General features: G+C 41.6%; 1 protein-coding gene across 7 annotated transcripts in view; it reads left to right on the top strand.

Annotated features, from left to right (window-relative positions):
* LOC119904301 (probable phospholipid-transporting ATPase IH) overlaps positions 1-16,148 on the top strand; it is a 40,498-nt gene that overhangs the window by 12,278 nt on the left and 12,072 nt on the right. For 6 of the 7 annotated variants that reach the window (XM_038720867.1, XM_038720866.1, XM_038720863.1 and 3 more), the window contains exons 4-21: positions 855-935; positions 1,571-1,678; positions 4,328-4,456; positions 6,109-6,212; positions 6,345-6,395; positions 6,554-6,618; positions 6,723-6,804; positions 6,922-7,072; positions 7,179-7,376; positions 7,484-7,657; positions 8,776-8,942; positions 9,883-9,954; positions 11,078-11,151; positions 11,299-11,402; positions 12,779-12,960; positions 13,434-13,667; positions 13,874-14,051; positions 14,143-14,245. In XM_038720867.1, coding sequence (XP_038576795.1) covers positions 855-935; positions 1,571-1,678; positions 4,328-4,456; positions 6,109-6,212; positions 6,345-6,395; positions 6,554-6,618; positions 6,723-6,804; positions 6,922-7,072; positions 7,179-7,376; positions 7,484-7,657; positions 8,776-8,942; positions 9,883-9,954; positions 11,078-11,151; positions 11,299-11,402; positions 12,779-12,960; positions 13,434-13,667; positions 13,874-14,051; positions 14,143-14,245 — 2,257 coding nt within the window. Of the gene's footprint in view, positions 1-854; positions 936-1,570; positions 1,679-4,327; positions 4,457-5,148; positions 5,204-6,108; positions 6,213-6,344; positions 6,396-6,553; positions 6,619-6,722; positions 6,805-6,921; positions 7,073-7,178; positions 7,377-7,483; positions 7,658-8,775; positions 8,943-9,882; positions 9,955-11,077; positions 11,152-11,298; positions 11,403-12,778; positions 12,961-13,433; positions 13,668-13,873; positions 14,052-14,142; positions 14,246-16,148 lie in introns of those variants that run through there. The other variant, XM_038720869.1, reaches the window with a different exon arrangement.

Below are 16,148 nucleotides of genomic sequence, written 5' to 3' on the forward strand. Positions count from 1 at the left end.
GCAACCGCATTCACGCTATTTTATAGTTGTAATGCTGTACATTACATTTTTGCATTTTCATAAATGTTTTGATCGACATTGCCTTTAATTAACTCATGGCTGTCTCTTTAAGCACTTTCGTGCACTAGCCATTCATGAGTGCTGATGACAGTTTAGACCCTGCCCTCATTGTTCCCTGACAATTAAGTGAGATTAAATTAAATCCTGCACTTGTGCCTGTGTTTGAGGTTACCTGGATGAGGATTACCAGCATCATTTGAATTAGCTAACATCGTGTTATCCTGAAATAATGAGTGTTGTACTGCTCCATGGCTGTCTAAATCAGAATCAAGAGAAACAGCTTTTTCCTTGAACCACTGTATTGCACAAGGACAGATTCTTCATTGAAGAGGAGGACGATAAAACACTTCCTTTACCAGCAGTTGTCTTAGTAGGCCAGAATGTCTACATAGCCATAGCTTGGATCTTTGCCTGCTGTATGTTTTATCAGTAGCATGTGAAATTCCACATCCTCTGAATGGGACAAACTGGGTATGGCGCACAGCAGCAATGCTTGTACGTCTCTTTCTTTATGTTGACTGAAAGGGTCCTACTTTGATGTTAATCAAACATTAAAAGACATGACTTAAATATCTTAACGAAAATTATCCTGTGAGTGCAGATGGAGGAAATCAAGCAAGATTTGATAACTTGGATACTTTAACTTTGCTGGATTGGTGCTTGATTCCTTATTACTGAAGCTTTTCCCTGCTGCACTTCCTTACTCAGCGTTGCATTACTTGGCATCCTCTCACCTAACCTTTCTCTTGCTCCCCCCCACTGCGTCTTCCTCCCACTGTTCCTATCTCTTGCAGCTTATCATTGACACCCCCACCAGCCCAGTCACCAGCGGCCTGCCCCTGTTCTTTGTTATCACTGTCACCGCCATAAAACAGGTAGGACACACACAAACGTGCTCACATTTTCGGGAAAGATTTCACAACAACAACCCCCCCACCACACACACACACACACACACACACACACACACACACACACAGACACACGCACCAACTCCCCGCCCTCAAATAGACACACACACACACTCTACCAATTGCTGCTCTATTATCTGTATATACACATTCCTCTCTCAGCGAAAGGACATGCCATTGAATATGTCTGGTGATGTGAGAAATATGATAATGAATGGTCTCCTCTGTTAATCACTCTAGCTGAGCATCTCATGCCCCTGAGAGTCACATCCTCTCTACTGCGTCCCTGGTACTGAGGGATGGGGTACTATCAGTGATAGATGGAGCTGTTCTTGCTAAGGAAGCCTGAGCTTTCCTGGGACATAAATCTAAAACATGACATGTTGGCTAGAAATCCACGAAAGAGGTCACTAAGCTCTGGGACCACAATGCTAATTAATTACAGTGTATGACTTTCACCTCTTCCTCTCCGTCCCAATTTACTTTGCACAATAATCTATATTCTCCCTTTTCTCCCTGCAAACAAACACATTGGCTTTCTCTCCTTTTTCCCTTATAATCTTGTTCTCTATCCCCCTCTCTCGCTGCATCCCTCTCAGGGCTATGAGGACTGGCTCAGACACAAGGCTGACTGCTCTATAAATGAGTGTCCGGTGGACGTGGTGCAGCAGGGGAAGGTGGTGAGGACACAGAGTCACAAGCTACGGGTAAGAATGGCCTCATTAGAACATTAAAGCACCTGAGGCCACAAAGCAACACTACAGCACTGCTGCATAGCTCACTTTTACTATAACTGTCACACTCCATCATTCTCTTTCTCTCTGCAGTCCTCTCCAACTTTGTTTCCTTCCTCTCTTGCATTCTCTTGTCTTTTCCACCAATTACACCAATTAACTGCCCTGAAACTGCAGTAGAGGAACAATTGCAGTGTACCCTGCTGCACCATGCAGGAGTCCCATAGAAAAAGAACAAGACTGATGTATTTCATAAAGTAGGATATTCCTGTCATCATACACTGATGTTCTCTCATGTGATTCTGATGCAACAGCAGATCACTGTTTGGTAGTGTGTCTCAGTCTAATTCTTGAAAATGCCTTCTCTACCCTTTCTGTGTCTCTCAGTCCCAAGCCTATTCATCCCTACTTAAGATGTAAATATTGTAATGTAAAACTGTGTCACAAATATTAGATTAGATTATATTAGATTTTTTTTCAAGGCTAAATAATCAACAGAGCATTTGCTGGGCACTATTTTTTGCATTTACGACAGCAGGGCCGTGTATGTGGGGTGGACTCAAAATAAACTACAGTGCACGTGGTCATTGTAAATAATATCAACCAGTGCTGCAGTGTGGCTCATGTAAAGTTTTTTATTTTAATATTTTTTGGACCACAATGGAGCCCTATGGCAAAGAAGAATAATCTAGATTAGGCAATAAGGATGATGCTTATAAATTGGATCAATTCATGAATTTGTTGGTATTTGTCTTTTTATGGGGTTTCGATTCAGCCGTGATTTTTTTTCTTGCCGGTTGTAGACTGCAACATTAATAATAACTTTAATTATTAGTTATAATTTATGTTTGTATGTAGTTTTGGACTGTCAGGAGATGTTATCCATCTACTGTATACTACAAGTGGGACACATGCATGCATGCATGCAGGAGGCCGTTCAAACATTTTTTGTGGAGCTCCAGTCAGCATCATTAGACCAGTAGCAAACAGTTGCTGTCACTAGCTCAATAACTTCTTATGTACTATTGTTTTCTGTGATGATAAAGTGTGAAAAATGTCTAAATTGCATTCTATGTCCTATGAAAAAAGACTTAAAAAGACCATTGCAGAAACCCTGATTCATCAGTGGAAATGAATGCCTCCAACAGTGTTTTTCAGGGCAGAAAGGAAAACATCTTATATCATGCCAGTGTGATTGAAAAGAGAGGTTTTGGTATGCATAATGTGAGTGTCTAACTCAAAACCTTCTATATAGATGCATAGATACGATATATTTCAGTCTTGTTCACCATTGTGTCGGGCCGTATATAATGGGTGAAGGTACATGTCATTTCTGCTGAGTTTGCTTCCCCTGTCGAGTATGCAAAGACTGTGTGGGATGTTGAGGGTCAGCTTAGAATAATGTTTCAATACAGCTGCCCAGCCTTAAAGGGTAATGTTGGTGTGTTTTAAATTGGTCCAGTATTGAGTAAACATGATGCAGTCGGCAGAAGTGAAACAGGGCTGCATTGTAAGCCCTTAAAGTGCTTGTTTTTGCCACTGACAGGCTCAGATTGTTATTATAAGTGTCAACAATGTGGAAAAGATCCCTACAGAGACAAACTCCAATGTCATTTTACATTGCAGAAAACAAGAGTTGCTGGTTCGCTGCCTCATTTGGCTAGTTTGTTTGTGTTATTTTGTGGCTTTGTTGCTTTTGTTCCTTTGTGTTATTGCGTGACTTCTGTGTTTTTAAGGGTGAAAAACACCAAAGTCACACAAGAACTCAAACTAACCAATCAAGGAAGTAGAGGTAAAATCACTATTTTTGTCAAGGGAGTCTGGTGGCTTTGTCGAAAGCAATATAGCGACTGTTTCTGGTTAAACAAAAAAGATCTTACTCTTTAAAAAAGGTATATCTCTGTAGGGCAAATTTCCATAATGTCCTCAGACACTTATAATAACTATCTTAGCAGTGTCAAAAAGAAGGACTTAAGTGGACGTACTTTGACGGAGCACATTTGCCCCCCACACAAAACCATGGGAAATAATAGGTTCCAGTTGAAAAATACCGAAGTTACCCTTTAAAGGTTACAGAGACATACAGTTTGTGTTGCCATAACAGTAGTTTTCACGACATTTTCAAGACATTTTACATTGACATGCACAGAAACTCTTATTTGGTCTTTTTTTGTCTCCCTTTGTGTCACCATCCCCGTCCTTCTCTCTCTCTTAGTCCTTTCTTTCTGCCTTTCTCCCTGTCTGTCTTCCAGCATTTTCTGTACTAAGGTTTCTCACTACCGCAGATCAAACGGCAGGGATTAGAGTGTGAATTGGGAGCAGGAATAATGATGAATATATTAATCATGCAAAATCAGAGAGTGTATGTCATGTGTATGGTCACCGTGGAGATGGGATTTATCAGTGCTTAAGCTGCTCCGCTTGCATAATCCGTTATGCAACTTCTCAATCCTTTAAAAAAAAAAAAGGAATGGTAAAGGATGAGCAGACGATTACCCGCAGGTCCCTCTGTTTGTCTTTTACTCTCTGTGTTCAAGTGAACCTCTCGTCAAAATACTCCCTATTTATTATTGATGTGAAAGCCATTGTGGGGTGTGTGATGTGTCTGTCTTGCTCTGTCAGGTGGGGGACATCGTCATCGTGAGGGAGGACGAGACTTTCCCCTGTGACCTCATCCTGCTCTCCTCAAGCCGCCATGATGGGACCTGCTACGTTACTACCGCTAGCCTGGACGGGGAGTCTAGTCACAAGGTGCCAGGACTAGAGCATGATTTTTATTGGATATATTATATTATATTAAATTGAATTTAAATGTGCCATCTTTGAAGCCAAAACAGGAAAGCTTTTTGATTAAGTAGGTCTTAGTATGTCTACTGACAATGTCAGTGTCTGCAGAATGTTTGATTAGCAATATATATTTAGATTAGAAACTGGCTGTTTTTTTTTCTTTAATTGGTTCAAATCAGATTACACATAGGAATTAAAAAGGCTTACAAAGCTGAAACAGATCACCTGATAATTAATTAATTTAATTTTTAACTATTTGGATACAGACTAGGACTGCAACTAATGGTTGTTTTCATTAGAGATTAATCTGCTGATTATTTTTTTTAATTGATCAATTCATTGTTTGGCCTATCAAATGTAATAAAATCTTGAAAAATTTCTATTAACATTTCTTAAAGCCCATCCTTCCATCCATCCATCCATCCATCCATCCAACGTCAACCGCTAATCCTGCGTACAGTGTCGTGGGGGGCTGGAGCCAATCCCAGCTGACATCGGGCGAAAGGCGGGGTACCAGTCCATCGCAGGACCACACATAGACAAAAAACCAGTCACACTCACATGCACACCTAAGGACAATTTAGGGTCACCAGTTAATCTAGTCCGCATGTCTTTGGACGGTGGGAGGAAGCCAGAGCACCCGGAGAGAACCCATCCAGACACGGGGAGATCATGCAAACTCCACACAGAAAGGCCGGGGCAACCGTTGAGGTGACAGCGCTAACAACCGGCACCACCGTGGCGCCTTTTTAAAGCCCAAAGTAATATATTTAAGTTGCATGTTTTGTTCAACCAACGTTTCAGAACCAAAAGTTATTTAGTTTTCTAAAAACCTGAAAAAAACAAGCAAATATTCAAATCTGAGAAGCTAGAATCAGTGGAGATTTGAAATCTTTCCATAACAAATGACATTTTCGCTCTAAATTGTGTAATCATTTTCTGTCAAACATTAAATTTTAAACATTCCAGTTTCTCAAATGTGAGGATTTGGTGCTTCTCTTTATCATACTGTATGTGAAAACTGAATATATTTGGTTTAAGACTTTTATTCAGACAAAACAAGTCGATCGTCTTGTCACCCAAGGCTTAACTAAACTGTGAAGCATTTTTCGGTATTATCTGACAGTTAATCGAGAAAATATTCGGATTAAAGGAAATAAATTGTTAATTGCAGCCATAAACTATATCAATCAACACATGAACACAGATACACAAATGCATAATGATGTAAGTGATGAACCCTCACGCACACAGTCAATTCACATTTTCACTTTACCTCTGATGTTCACTGATGTCACTCACGTGACCATATGCTTGACTGAGCACTCACACATACACACACATGTCACAGCGTACCGTAGAGTACACCACCCACCCTCCTCATACATGCCCACAGGGTGACCCCCTGATGTGCTTTCCATCCCAGCACGCTGTCCTCTGCTGACCCCGGGAGCGATCTATAACAGCTCACCTCCCTGGCTCTCCCAGACATTTAGAATATCAGCTGGAAGCCAGGCTGAGGAGTCAAATGAACCCTGCTCTCATTAGTGGCTGTGGGTGACATTTTCCTCTGTTGTCTTCTTCCTCTTCCCCCTTCCTCCACCTTTCTGTCTCAGACCTATTATGCTGTACCAGATACCATGGCCTTTAGAACGGAGCGGGAGGTGGATTCACTACATGCCACTATTGAATGTGAACAACCGCAGCCTGACCTCTACAAGTGAGTGTGACACACGCTCACTGAAGCATCTTTGTACACACACACATAATCAGCTACAACCTCTTGGTAGCAGATCTTTCCTTGTTGCTTCTCTTGATTTTATTTTGTTGTGATTTTTATTTTTTTTTGCAGGTTTGTAGGACGCATTAATATTTACAAGGACAATGAAGAGCCTGTAGCCAGGTGAGTGTACTGATTCTTTGTAGGCAGGTACTATTTGTACACATTACGTTTCTGGGTATGCCATTTATTGACAAGGCCAACTCTTTCTATTCTGAATGAATCGAATGTCTGATGTACCTGAAATTAAGACAGCCAATGATTCTGTCTCATTCTTGCAGACCACTTGGGGCTGAGAACTTGCTCCTTAGAGGAGCCACACTGAAGAACACACAACATATTTACGGTAGTAACATGTGGATTCAGTCTGTTCAGTGTCTCTTGAATGTTGAGAAAAGTTAGATGAAAGGCGTTATTGTCTTGATAACTTAGTGTTTTCTTTGCCCTCAGCTGTTGCAGTCTACACTGGTATGGACACCAAGATGGCACTTAATTACCAGTCCAAATCTCAGAAGCGCTCCGCTGTAGAAAAGTAGGATCAACATCCCCATTCATTTCACACTTTAGGTTTAAAGTTTGCTGAGATTTTATTTGAGGATTAGTACATTTCCTGTTTCCTCTTCCTGATCTTTACTCTGTCTCCCTGCAGGTCGATGAATGCCTTTCTGGTAGTGTATCTGTGCATCTTGATCAGTAAAGCAGTGATCAACACTGTTCTGAAATACGCTTGGCAGTGGTCTCCTGACCGAGACGAGCCCTGGTACAACCACAGGACTGAGAACGAGCGCCAACGCCATGTGGTCTGTTCATCAACCTCTAACTTGAAAAACACAGTTCTGCTACCCAGGCCCATATCTAATTTCCGTAAAACTTCATAGCCATTGTCGTTCTTTCTCCCTGTTTCAGGTGATCCGAGCATTCACAGATTTCCTGGCCTTCATGGTCTTGTTTAATTACATCATCCCAGTGTCTATGTACGTGACGGTGGAGATGCAGAAATTTCTGGGCTCCTATTTCATCACCTGGGATGAGGAAATGTTTGACGAAGAGCTGGGAGAGGGCGCTCAGGTCAACACCTCTGACCTGAATGAAGAGCTGGGACAGGTACATGAGTGCGCACACACACACACACACACACACACACACACACACACACATTTGCATAACGTATCTGCACTTTCTTCAGTATCTCTCTCCTTCTTCCCTCCCAGGTGGAGTATGTGTTTACTGATAAGACAGGCACTCTGACTGAAAACAACATGGAGTTTATTGAATGCTGTGTCGATGGAAACGTCTACATCCCACATGCCATCTGCAACGGCCAAATCCTCAGTGCTGCCTCCAGTATAGACATGATTGATTCCTCACCTGGAGGATATAGGAGAGTAAGTATGTGCGTTTGACAAAGTAAACAGGCTTCTTGGCTGTGCTTGGCTGTGAGTGAAGAAAACTAGTTGAAAATGTACGTGAGCCACACTTGCAGATTAACATGTCACATTTTCAGGCAGGAGGACTATTAAAGTAATTATCTCTGACATTTTGATATAAACAAATATCTGCTCATTTCCATTGCTGATAAACACAGTAGGCATACAAGCCGGTATCCAGTTTATGAAAACTGAAATTTTTGCTGTGTCTAAAGCCTAGTTCACACTACACGACTTTTAGCCCGATTTGCCGGTCGGCAAGCTCGGTGACCGTCGGGCTGTGATCAGGAGTAAATCAGCGATCCATCTGTGGTTGTGTGTGAACTACTCAACAATGCATCAAAACGGCTCCCAGACACATCACTGACACATCGCAGATACACTACAAAACACTTTTTACTCACCTCCAACTCTCTCTGTAGCTCAGATAATCCCTGCTACCTGCATGTGCTAATCCATTCTTTCACCCATATTCTTTGTCATTATAATTGGTATCTTTATAATAACAAACAACAGCTGTTTCGTGTGTAGTGTCATTTCCTGTTTCACTTTTCACATGTGTTTTCTTGACAAAACCTGGTTTGTAGACCAGCGTTGGGTGACACAGCTGCTGTCAGCTCGTGTAGTGTGTGACACCGTTACCAATCAGTCACGTAGTTTGAACGCCACAACGACTTCAAGACTCCGGTCACGACGCTGAAAGTTGTGTAGTCTGCACGGGCCTTTAGATGAGATAAAGTTCCTCTGGTACACAGAAAACTGATGAGCCTTGCTTTTCCGGCAGTGACAACAGTGGTTTCTTTAGATTTAATAGAAGAAATATTGTGTAGTCAGCATGAGCAGCAGTAGCCACCACAGATGACCAGAGAGAAAGAAGAGCACTCCCTGCCTAAATTTAAAGAAAAGGGGTTATGCTGCTTTATTTCTGTGTTATTATGGGAAACGTTCAAAAATAATACAGCAAATTTGTGCCTCTAAAGAAGTTCTGAACTTTTGTATTTTATTTCAGTGAAATAAAAGTGCCTTTGAAATTATAAAATTACAGAGGATTATAATGTATGACTTTGTGTCTGTAGGAACACGAGGACCTGTTTTTCCGGGCGCTGTGTCTATGTCACACGGTACAGGTGAAGGAGGAGGAGACGGTGGATGGCATCAAGAGGGGCATCCACCAGGGCCGGCCCACCTCCTTCTACATCTCCTCCTCACCGGATGAGGTGGCTTTGGTGGAGGGAATGAAAAGGTAAACACACTAAAGCACACAATTTTTTAAAATTTACTTTGCAGCCCTTAAGTAATAGGGCAGAGTCTCATTTTGTTGTGTTGGCTCTGTACTCACACATGGGATTTCAAAAAGAGCTCTGACTTCTAGCTTCAATTTGAGGGTGTATACATTCACATCAGGTGAACAGTGTAAGAAATGTAGCCCTTTATATTCATAGTCCCTCAAATTTAGGGGACTAGGATAGATATTTGGTTGGAAATCCTCGGCACTCAATCACTGTCTGAAGTCTCTCACACACACACACACAAAACTTGGTGTCTTCCCTGGTGATGTTCTGCTGCTGTGCAAACCGTTATGTTGGTTGGCCCGTTTCCAAGGGGTCCTGCCAAAAAAAACACATTGTCAGCCAACAAAAAGTTGAATCAGGCTCCTCTTTTTCTGCAATGCATTGCAACGCCACCGGGCAAAACAAAGCATTGGCAAATCAAATACTCACGTTCCTGTAGAAATGAAAGGACTGCCGCTGTGAAAAATCTCCAGAGTTGTTAAAAGCTGTCTCATATCATAATGAAGTGTTATGCAGTGTTTTGGCATCACGTATGCTTTAATATCCATAGCTTGAACCTGGACTTCCTGGCTTGTATTTGATCATCTCACTGGTACCTGGAGCAACATGTCCACACCAACACATACCTATATGTTTGTTTTTAACACAGTGCTATTTTTGGTCTGCAAATGGCCTTACACACATGTAAGACACATCGTCCAATGTGCCAAATCACAGGGTGTTGCTCTCACATATTGCTTTCACAGATGTAGTAGAATGTACTAAGTGTATGTGTGAGCTGTGCTCAGGTTACGCTTAATGCGTCAGAACACCTTTAGCCTTTTTAAGTGTGATGCAAGTGAGTAATACTGCATAGTGTTTATGGATCCTTTCTCTCACTCTCGTTGGCAGGCTGGGTTACACCTATCTGAGACTGAAAGACAACTACATGGAGATCCTCAACAAAGATGATGAGATTGAAAGGTTGGTCTATTAAGTGGTCTGTTGTGGTTAAAGCACAGGAGATATAATAGTAGTAATTTATTTGATGGAGTTGTGATCATAAATCAGCTGCCTAGAGAGAAACGGCTCTGGGATTGCATTTCATGTTCAACAGAGGTTAGAACAAAACACAAAGTCAACCACAAAACAGTGGGTAGAGGCTTGTTTTTAGAAACTGCTCAGTCAGATCAAAAACCTCCAACTGATCTGTAAGAATGAAAGGCAGCAAGATTCCACTGGAGAGTGGTTTTGTGGAGAGTGTCTAATGTTTTGATCCGTAGGAAGTATTCACATACCCGTTCTCCCTCTCTGCAGTGGCCTGTCAATAGTGAGCTATTTTAAGGAAGCAGGGGAGCTGGAGAGGGGAGGGGGGTGCATCCAGCAGATGTGAAGACTTTGGAGGGGTTGGAAAGGCAAAAGGTTTTAGAGTTTTCTCACACTTGCAGTTTTCTTTTATGCCATTTATATGGAATCTGAATACTTTTGCCCTTGAAACAAACTACCAGACTAGTCTAAAATGTACTTACCGCTGATCTCAAACTTCAGTCAGAGATTTTACTGATTTTAATTATGGTTTGCATATTAAGAAGTTTAAGGATCATCTATAATTCTCAGAAACTGAAACACAAAAGAGGGTCATTCATTTAGAAGTGGGTGGGATAGCCCTACAAGAGGCACTCGATGCAAGTGACTTTTTAATTAAATTAGTAAAAAAACATTATCAATGACATTGTATGCAGATTAATAATAAAAGTGTCTCTAGAAGTCACTATTTGCCAAACAAGCACCCTTGAAAAGCCTGATCAATCCCTGGAATTACCTGTTTTACTTTCTGTTTTTGATATTACCGTCGCATCACATCAGGGTCTGTAACAGTTACAGAACAGACTTTTAAACAGACAGAAGCATGAACATAATGAGTGGGTACTGTATGTATGAACCTGTAAAAAAGGTCATGGTCGACTTAAAAAAAAGGCACAGGTGTCTGAAGTGACTAATTTTACTTCATTTGCAAGGCATTGGAAAAACCCACTAAAGAAGATTAATGGAAATTATGTAGTTAACAAAGAGGACAACCTTTATGCAAAGACTCTCTCTCCTTCAGGTTTGAGCTGCTCCATGTACTGAATTTCGACTCTGTCAGGAGGAGAATGAGCGTCATAGTCAAGTCAAGCTCAGGTAAGACATACTTATATACTGAAGTGAAACAGTTATCAATGCTATGTTAATGCATTTTATTAATCCGTGACCAGACACTGGATTATTCTTGCAGTTTGTTTAAAATGTGTTTTTTTTCTGTCTATGTTTGTGTTTGTGGAATCTCAGGAGAATACCTGCTGTTTTGTAAGGGGGCAGACTCATCAATTTTTCCTCGGGTAGTATCTGGGAAGGTGGAGCAGGTGAAAGCCCGGGTGGAGCAGAATGCTGTAGTAAGTGTACATTTTGAAGTACAGATATAGAATGGGTTGAGACATTGTGTTCATTGTCATTCAGTGATATTTTTCAAACTTAAATTTGGTATTTTTCAACCTGGACCTTATTTTCCCATGTTTTGTGTCTGTTACTAACTGGGACAATATTTTTTGAAGTTGGTCCCCTATTGAGCGAGCACTCTGCAGCCAGCAGCAGTAAAACAAAGCTGTAATGCAATCCTTGCGGGAAAATGCGCACTGTTAAAGAATGTCCACCAAAGTTGTTATTACACGTGTCTTTATGGAAAGAATCCTTACAGATTCTAGATAGAACCTTTTGGTTTAACCAGAAACAATTGCTATATCGCTCTCGTCAAAACCACCAGACTCCCTTGACAAAAAACATAATTTTACCTCACAGAACACGGGAGTTGATTGTCAGCCACTGCCTCAGACCAGTAGTTTGTTTGTGTTGTTTTGTGTCTTTGGTGTTTTTGTTTGTTTGTGGTATTGTGTAAATTTGGTGTTTTAAAGGGTCACACAATTATACAAACTAAATTACGGATCGAGGCAGTGGTATACCAGAGAGGTAAAATGGGGTCCAGGTTTCAAAATATCAAACTTACCTATTAACGCAATGTATGATGTGTAGGATGTAGTGTATCCTTATAAGCTTTTTTTCTCATTTAAATTAATAACATAAATACAAGGATCATAAAAGATGTTCACTGACCCATGTTAGCTTAAATGCTCCTGCCAAGAATTAAATTTAGCTAAACACTGAGTACATAAAAAGAAAAAAGTTTCTCTGACTGAAAATTCAGATTTTTAGTCAGAGAAAAATGTCTCTTAACAGCAGCTTAATAAAATTTAGTTTTTTCATGTTAGTAATCAATGACTTACAGTATGTGTAATGTGAAAGGTGTCGATTGTTTTACCCACAGATAATTATGACCCAACTCTGCAGTTTCCGTCAGCTCTGTGTAGCGTTTTAGCATCTTTCAGCTCATTGACTGGTTGTAAACTTTTCTGTTTTGGCCCAGCACCAAATGACAGACTGAGAAAGTTAGTGACTTACAGTTGCTGGTTAGCATTGTGGAGCATTTAGCAGCTAAAAAGCCGGATATTTCCCTCAGGAGCTTTGAAGACCAAAGCAGAAATAAAAGGAGAATGAAAATTGGACTAAACATTTGTCATTTGGCCAGAAACATGACTCCAAATGAATACTAATGTGTTGTGCTTTTAAGTAGCCCCAAAAATAATAAGACACGAAGTAATGGTGTTGTCCTTTCCAAACCCATGTTGTTCAGCAAGCTCACATTGGATCACCCGACATCAGATAACATTCACAGCTCCAGTCCCCCTCAACATCTCTCTTCTTCACTTTAACACAGGAGGGGCTGCGGACTCTGTGTGTCGCTTATCGAAGGCTGTCAGACTCCGAATACGAGGAGGCGTGTCATCACCTGAACGAAGCCAAGCTGGCCCTGCAGGACAGGGAGCAGAGGCTGGCGCAGGCCTATGACATCATTGAGAGGGACTTTGTGCTTTTGGGCGCTACGGCAGTGGAGGACAGGTTGGTCGCCTTGTAGAGAGAGAGAGAGAGAGAGAACAGAAGGGAAAGATTTAAAAGCAGTGCAGCAGCAGGGGGACCGCAGAGAAGATTTATGAGTCATGAAGTTGTCTTCATCAAAGTATTGTAATGACTCATGAGGGCATAAAAGACTAAACTCTGAGAGGTGACTTACTACTAATACTGATTACTGCTGTGCCATTTGTTTCCTTTTTCCCTTTTTATTTCCTGCTCTGTTACAGTATGAGATGTTTTTTAGACTTCAGTAGTGGCCTGCAAAGATAGTATTCCCTAACTAATTGATCAGGTGCCTGACAGTTTGACTTCCTAGTAGATACACTGCTCATGGGCAGGGACGTGGGTGGTCATGCATTGATAAGTTATCACCACTTGCTAGTTGACTGATTGAAGTGTTGATGGATGCTTTTACTTACCCCACTGGAGGCTGAAACACTTATCGACTTATTGATGCACAGGCTCCAGGAGAAAGCCGCAGACACCATTGAGTCATTGCACAAGGCTGGGATGAAAGTTTGGGTCCTGACAGGGGACAAGATGGAGACGGCAGCGGCTACCTGCTACGCTAGCAAGCTATTCCGTCGCAGCACTCAAATCCTGGAGCTGACCAAAAAACGCACAGAAGAGCAGAGTCTGCACGATGTCCTGTTTGAACTAAACAGGACCGTTCTCAGACAACGCTCCATTTCTGGGTATGAGATAATATCTACAGTATATTAGGGCTGTCTGTCACAATTTCCAAGAGTCTTAGGTGACATCCTCAAATGTCTTATTTTGTCGAACCAGCATTCCAAAACCCAAAGATACTGATTTTACTAAAATGTAAAACAAGAATAAGCGTGCTTGCAGGGTTATGTGAAAAGCTCCCTGTTGATCGGTCTGTGATATTTTGTTACAGGTTGTCAGTAGACTGCCTTGATTTTGGTCTTATCATCGATGGGGCCACTCTGTCCGCAATACTAAAGTCCAACCAGGAGCGCGCCGGGCCCAGCAACTACAGAGAGATCTTTCTAGAGATCTGTCGCAACTGCAGCGCTGTGCTCTGCTGTCGCATGGCACCCCTGCAGAAAGCACAGGTGAGAGAACTGCACTTCACTTGCACATTCCTTGCACATTCCTAAATTATCAATGATGGTAGTGACTGAAATTGGGTTTTTGTTTCTGCAGATTGTGAAGCTAATTAAAGCCTCCAAGGAGCACCCCATAACCCTCGCCATTGGCGATGGAGCCAACGATGTCAGCATGATCTTGGAAGCACATGTGGGCATTGGTGAGCTCATTTCACCAGCGTATTTAGTGGCTAATTTGCTTAATCATCCATTTATATATGAAAGATGCTGTTTCTCTTAGAGCCAGAGTTGATTTCTAAAGCCTATATTTATATTGATATTAAATATAAAGTAAAACAAATCTGATGAATATGTGTTTGTTTTTTTCACAAACAATTCCTCAAACTTGGAAATCAGTTGTGACAGATACAGTCACCTCCAAAAGTATGGGAACGGAGAGGCAAATTCCTTTGTTTTTGTTGTTCACTGAAGACATTTGGGTTTAAAATCAAAAGATGAGTATGAGACAAGAGTTCAGAATTTCAGCTTTTATTTCCTGGTATTCACATATAGATGTGTTAAACAACTTAGGACATATCACTGTTTGTATTAGACCATAGCATTCTTTGGTGAGCAAAAGTAATGGAACAAAAAATCTTAAAGTAAATAACATTTAATATTTGGTGGCATAACCCTTGCTTGCAATAACTGCAACTTCATTTGTGATGCTTCCAGGCATTTACCGCAGCTTCTTGTTTGTTTCGGGGTGTTTCTCACTTCAGTTTCCTTTTAAGGAGGTGAAATGCATGCTCTATTGGGTTAAGGTCAGGCGATTGACTTGGCCAGTCTAAGACCTTCTACTTTTTCCCCTGATGAAGTCCTTTGTTTTGTTGGCAGTGTGCTTTGGGTCATTGTCCTGCTGCATGATAAACCTCCTCTCGATTACCACCAGGTGCACATTTTAGACAGAGAAGATGGATGGTTGTCAAGGAAGCCATCTACACCAGGGTTGAGAAGCCGTCATTGAACAGGGGAGGGGGTCTACGCCACCACTTATCCCCCACTTACAATGCTGTCCTTTCATCACTTCCCAGGAAACTCAACAAACGTAACCTATTGGCCTCAGGTGAAGATACCAACGATGGTCGTTCAGTCTTGGCCACAGGCAGTCTCAACGACTGTAACGACTGTCGTCACAGCAACAAGGAACACTAACGAACCAGCAGTATCGATGACCCGAGATAACGACCCCACTGAGGTTAAATAGCTGAGTTTCCCTGCCAGTCAGTCAGAACTGAAGAAGTCCTTTGGATAAGGGACGAAACGTCTTCCAGTAGCTTCAACCAAGTCCAGTTGCCCTTCATTTTAACCTTCGTTGGACTCCTCTCGATTAGTTTCAATGCATTTCTCCATAAATTGGCAGACAAAATGTTTCTGTACACTTCTGAATTCATTCTGCTGCTACCATCATCAGTTACATCATCAATAAATATTAATGAGCCTGTTCCAGAAGCAGCCATGCACATCCAAGCTATGACATCCGCCATGCTTCACAGATGAGCTTGTATGCTTCGGATCATAAGCAGTTTCTTTCTTTCTCCACACTTTGGCCTTTCCATCACTTTGGTAGAGATTAATCTTGGTCTCATCAGTCCATAAGATTGTGGTCCAGAACCTTTGCGTCTCATCTCTGTACTTCTTTGCAAATTTCAATCTGGCCTTCCAAGTCTTACTGCTGATGAGTGGTTTTCATCTTGTGGTGTGGCCTCTATACCTCTGCTCTCTTCTTCCAACAGTGGATTGTGATACCTTCACCCCTGCACTGTGGAGGTTGTTGGTGATGTCACTTACTGATGTTTTGGGGGTTTTCTTCACAGCTCTTACGATATTTCTGTCATCAACTACTGTTGTTTTCCTTGGCCGACCTGTTGGACGTCTGTTGCTCAGTGCACCAGTAGTTTCTTTCTTTTTCAGGACATTCCAAATTGTTGTGCTTGCTATGCCCAATGTTTGTCCAATGGCTCTGGTTGATTTTCCTTCTTTTCTCAGCTTGACAATGGCTTGCTTTTCTCTCATAAACAGCTCTCTGGTCTTCATGTTGTCTTTAACAGGAAATGCAGTCTT

This window comes from Micropterus salmoides, unplaced genomic scaffold, assembly GCF_014851395.1.
Source record: "Micropterus salmoides isolate LMB-PRFRI ecotype aquatic unplaced genomic scaffold, ASM1485139v1 Ms_hic_scaffold_15, whole genome shotgun sequence".
NCBI classification, from domain to species: domain Eukaryota; kingdom Metazoa; phylum Chordata; class Actinopteri; order Centrarchiformes; family Centrarchidae; genus Micropterus; species Micropterus salmoides.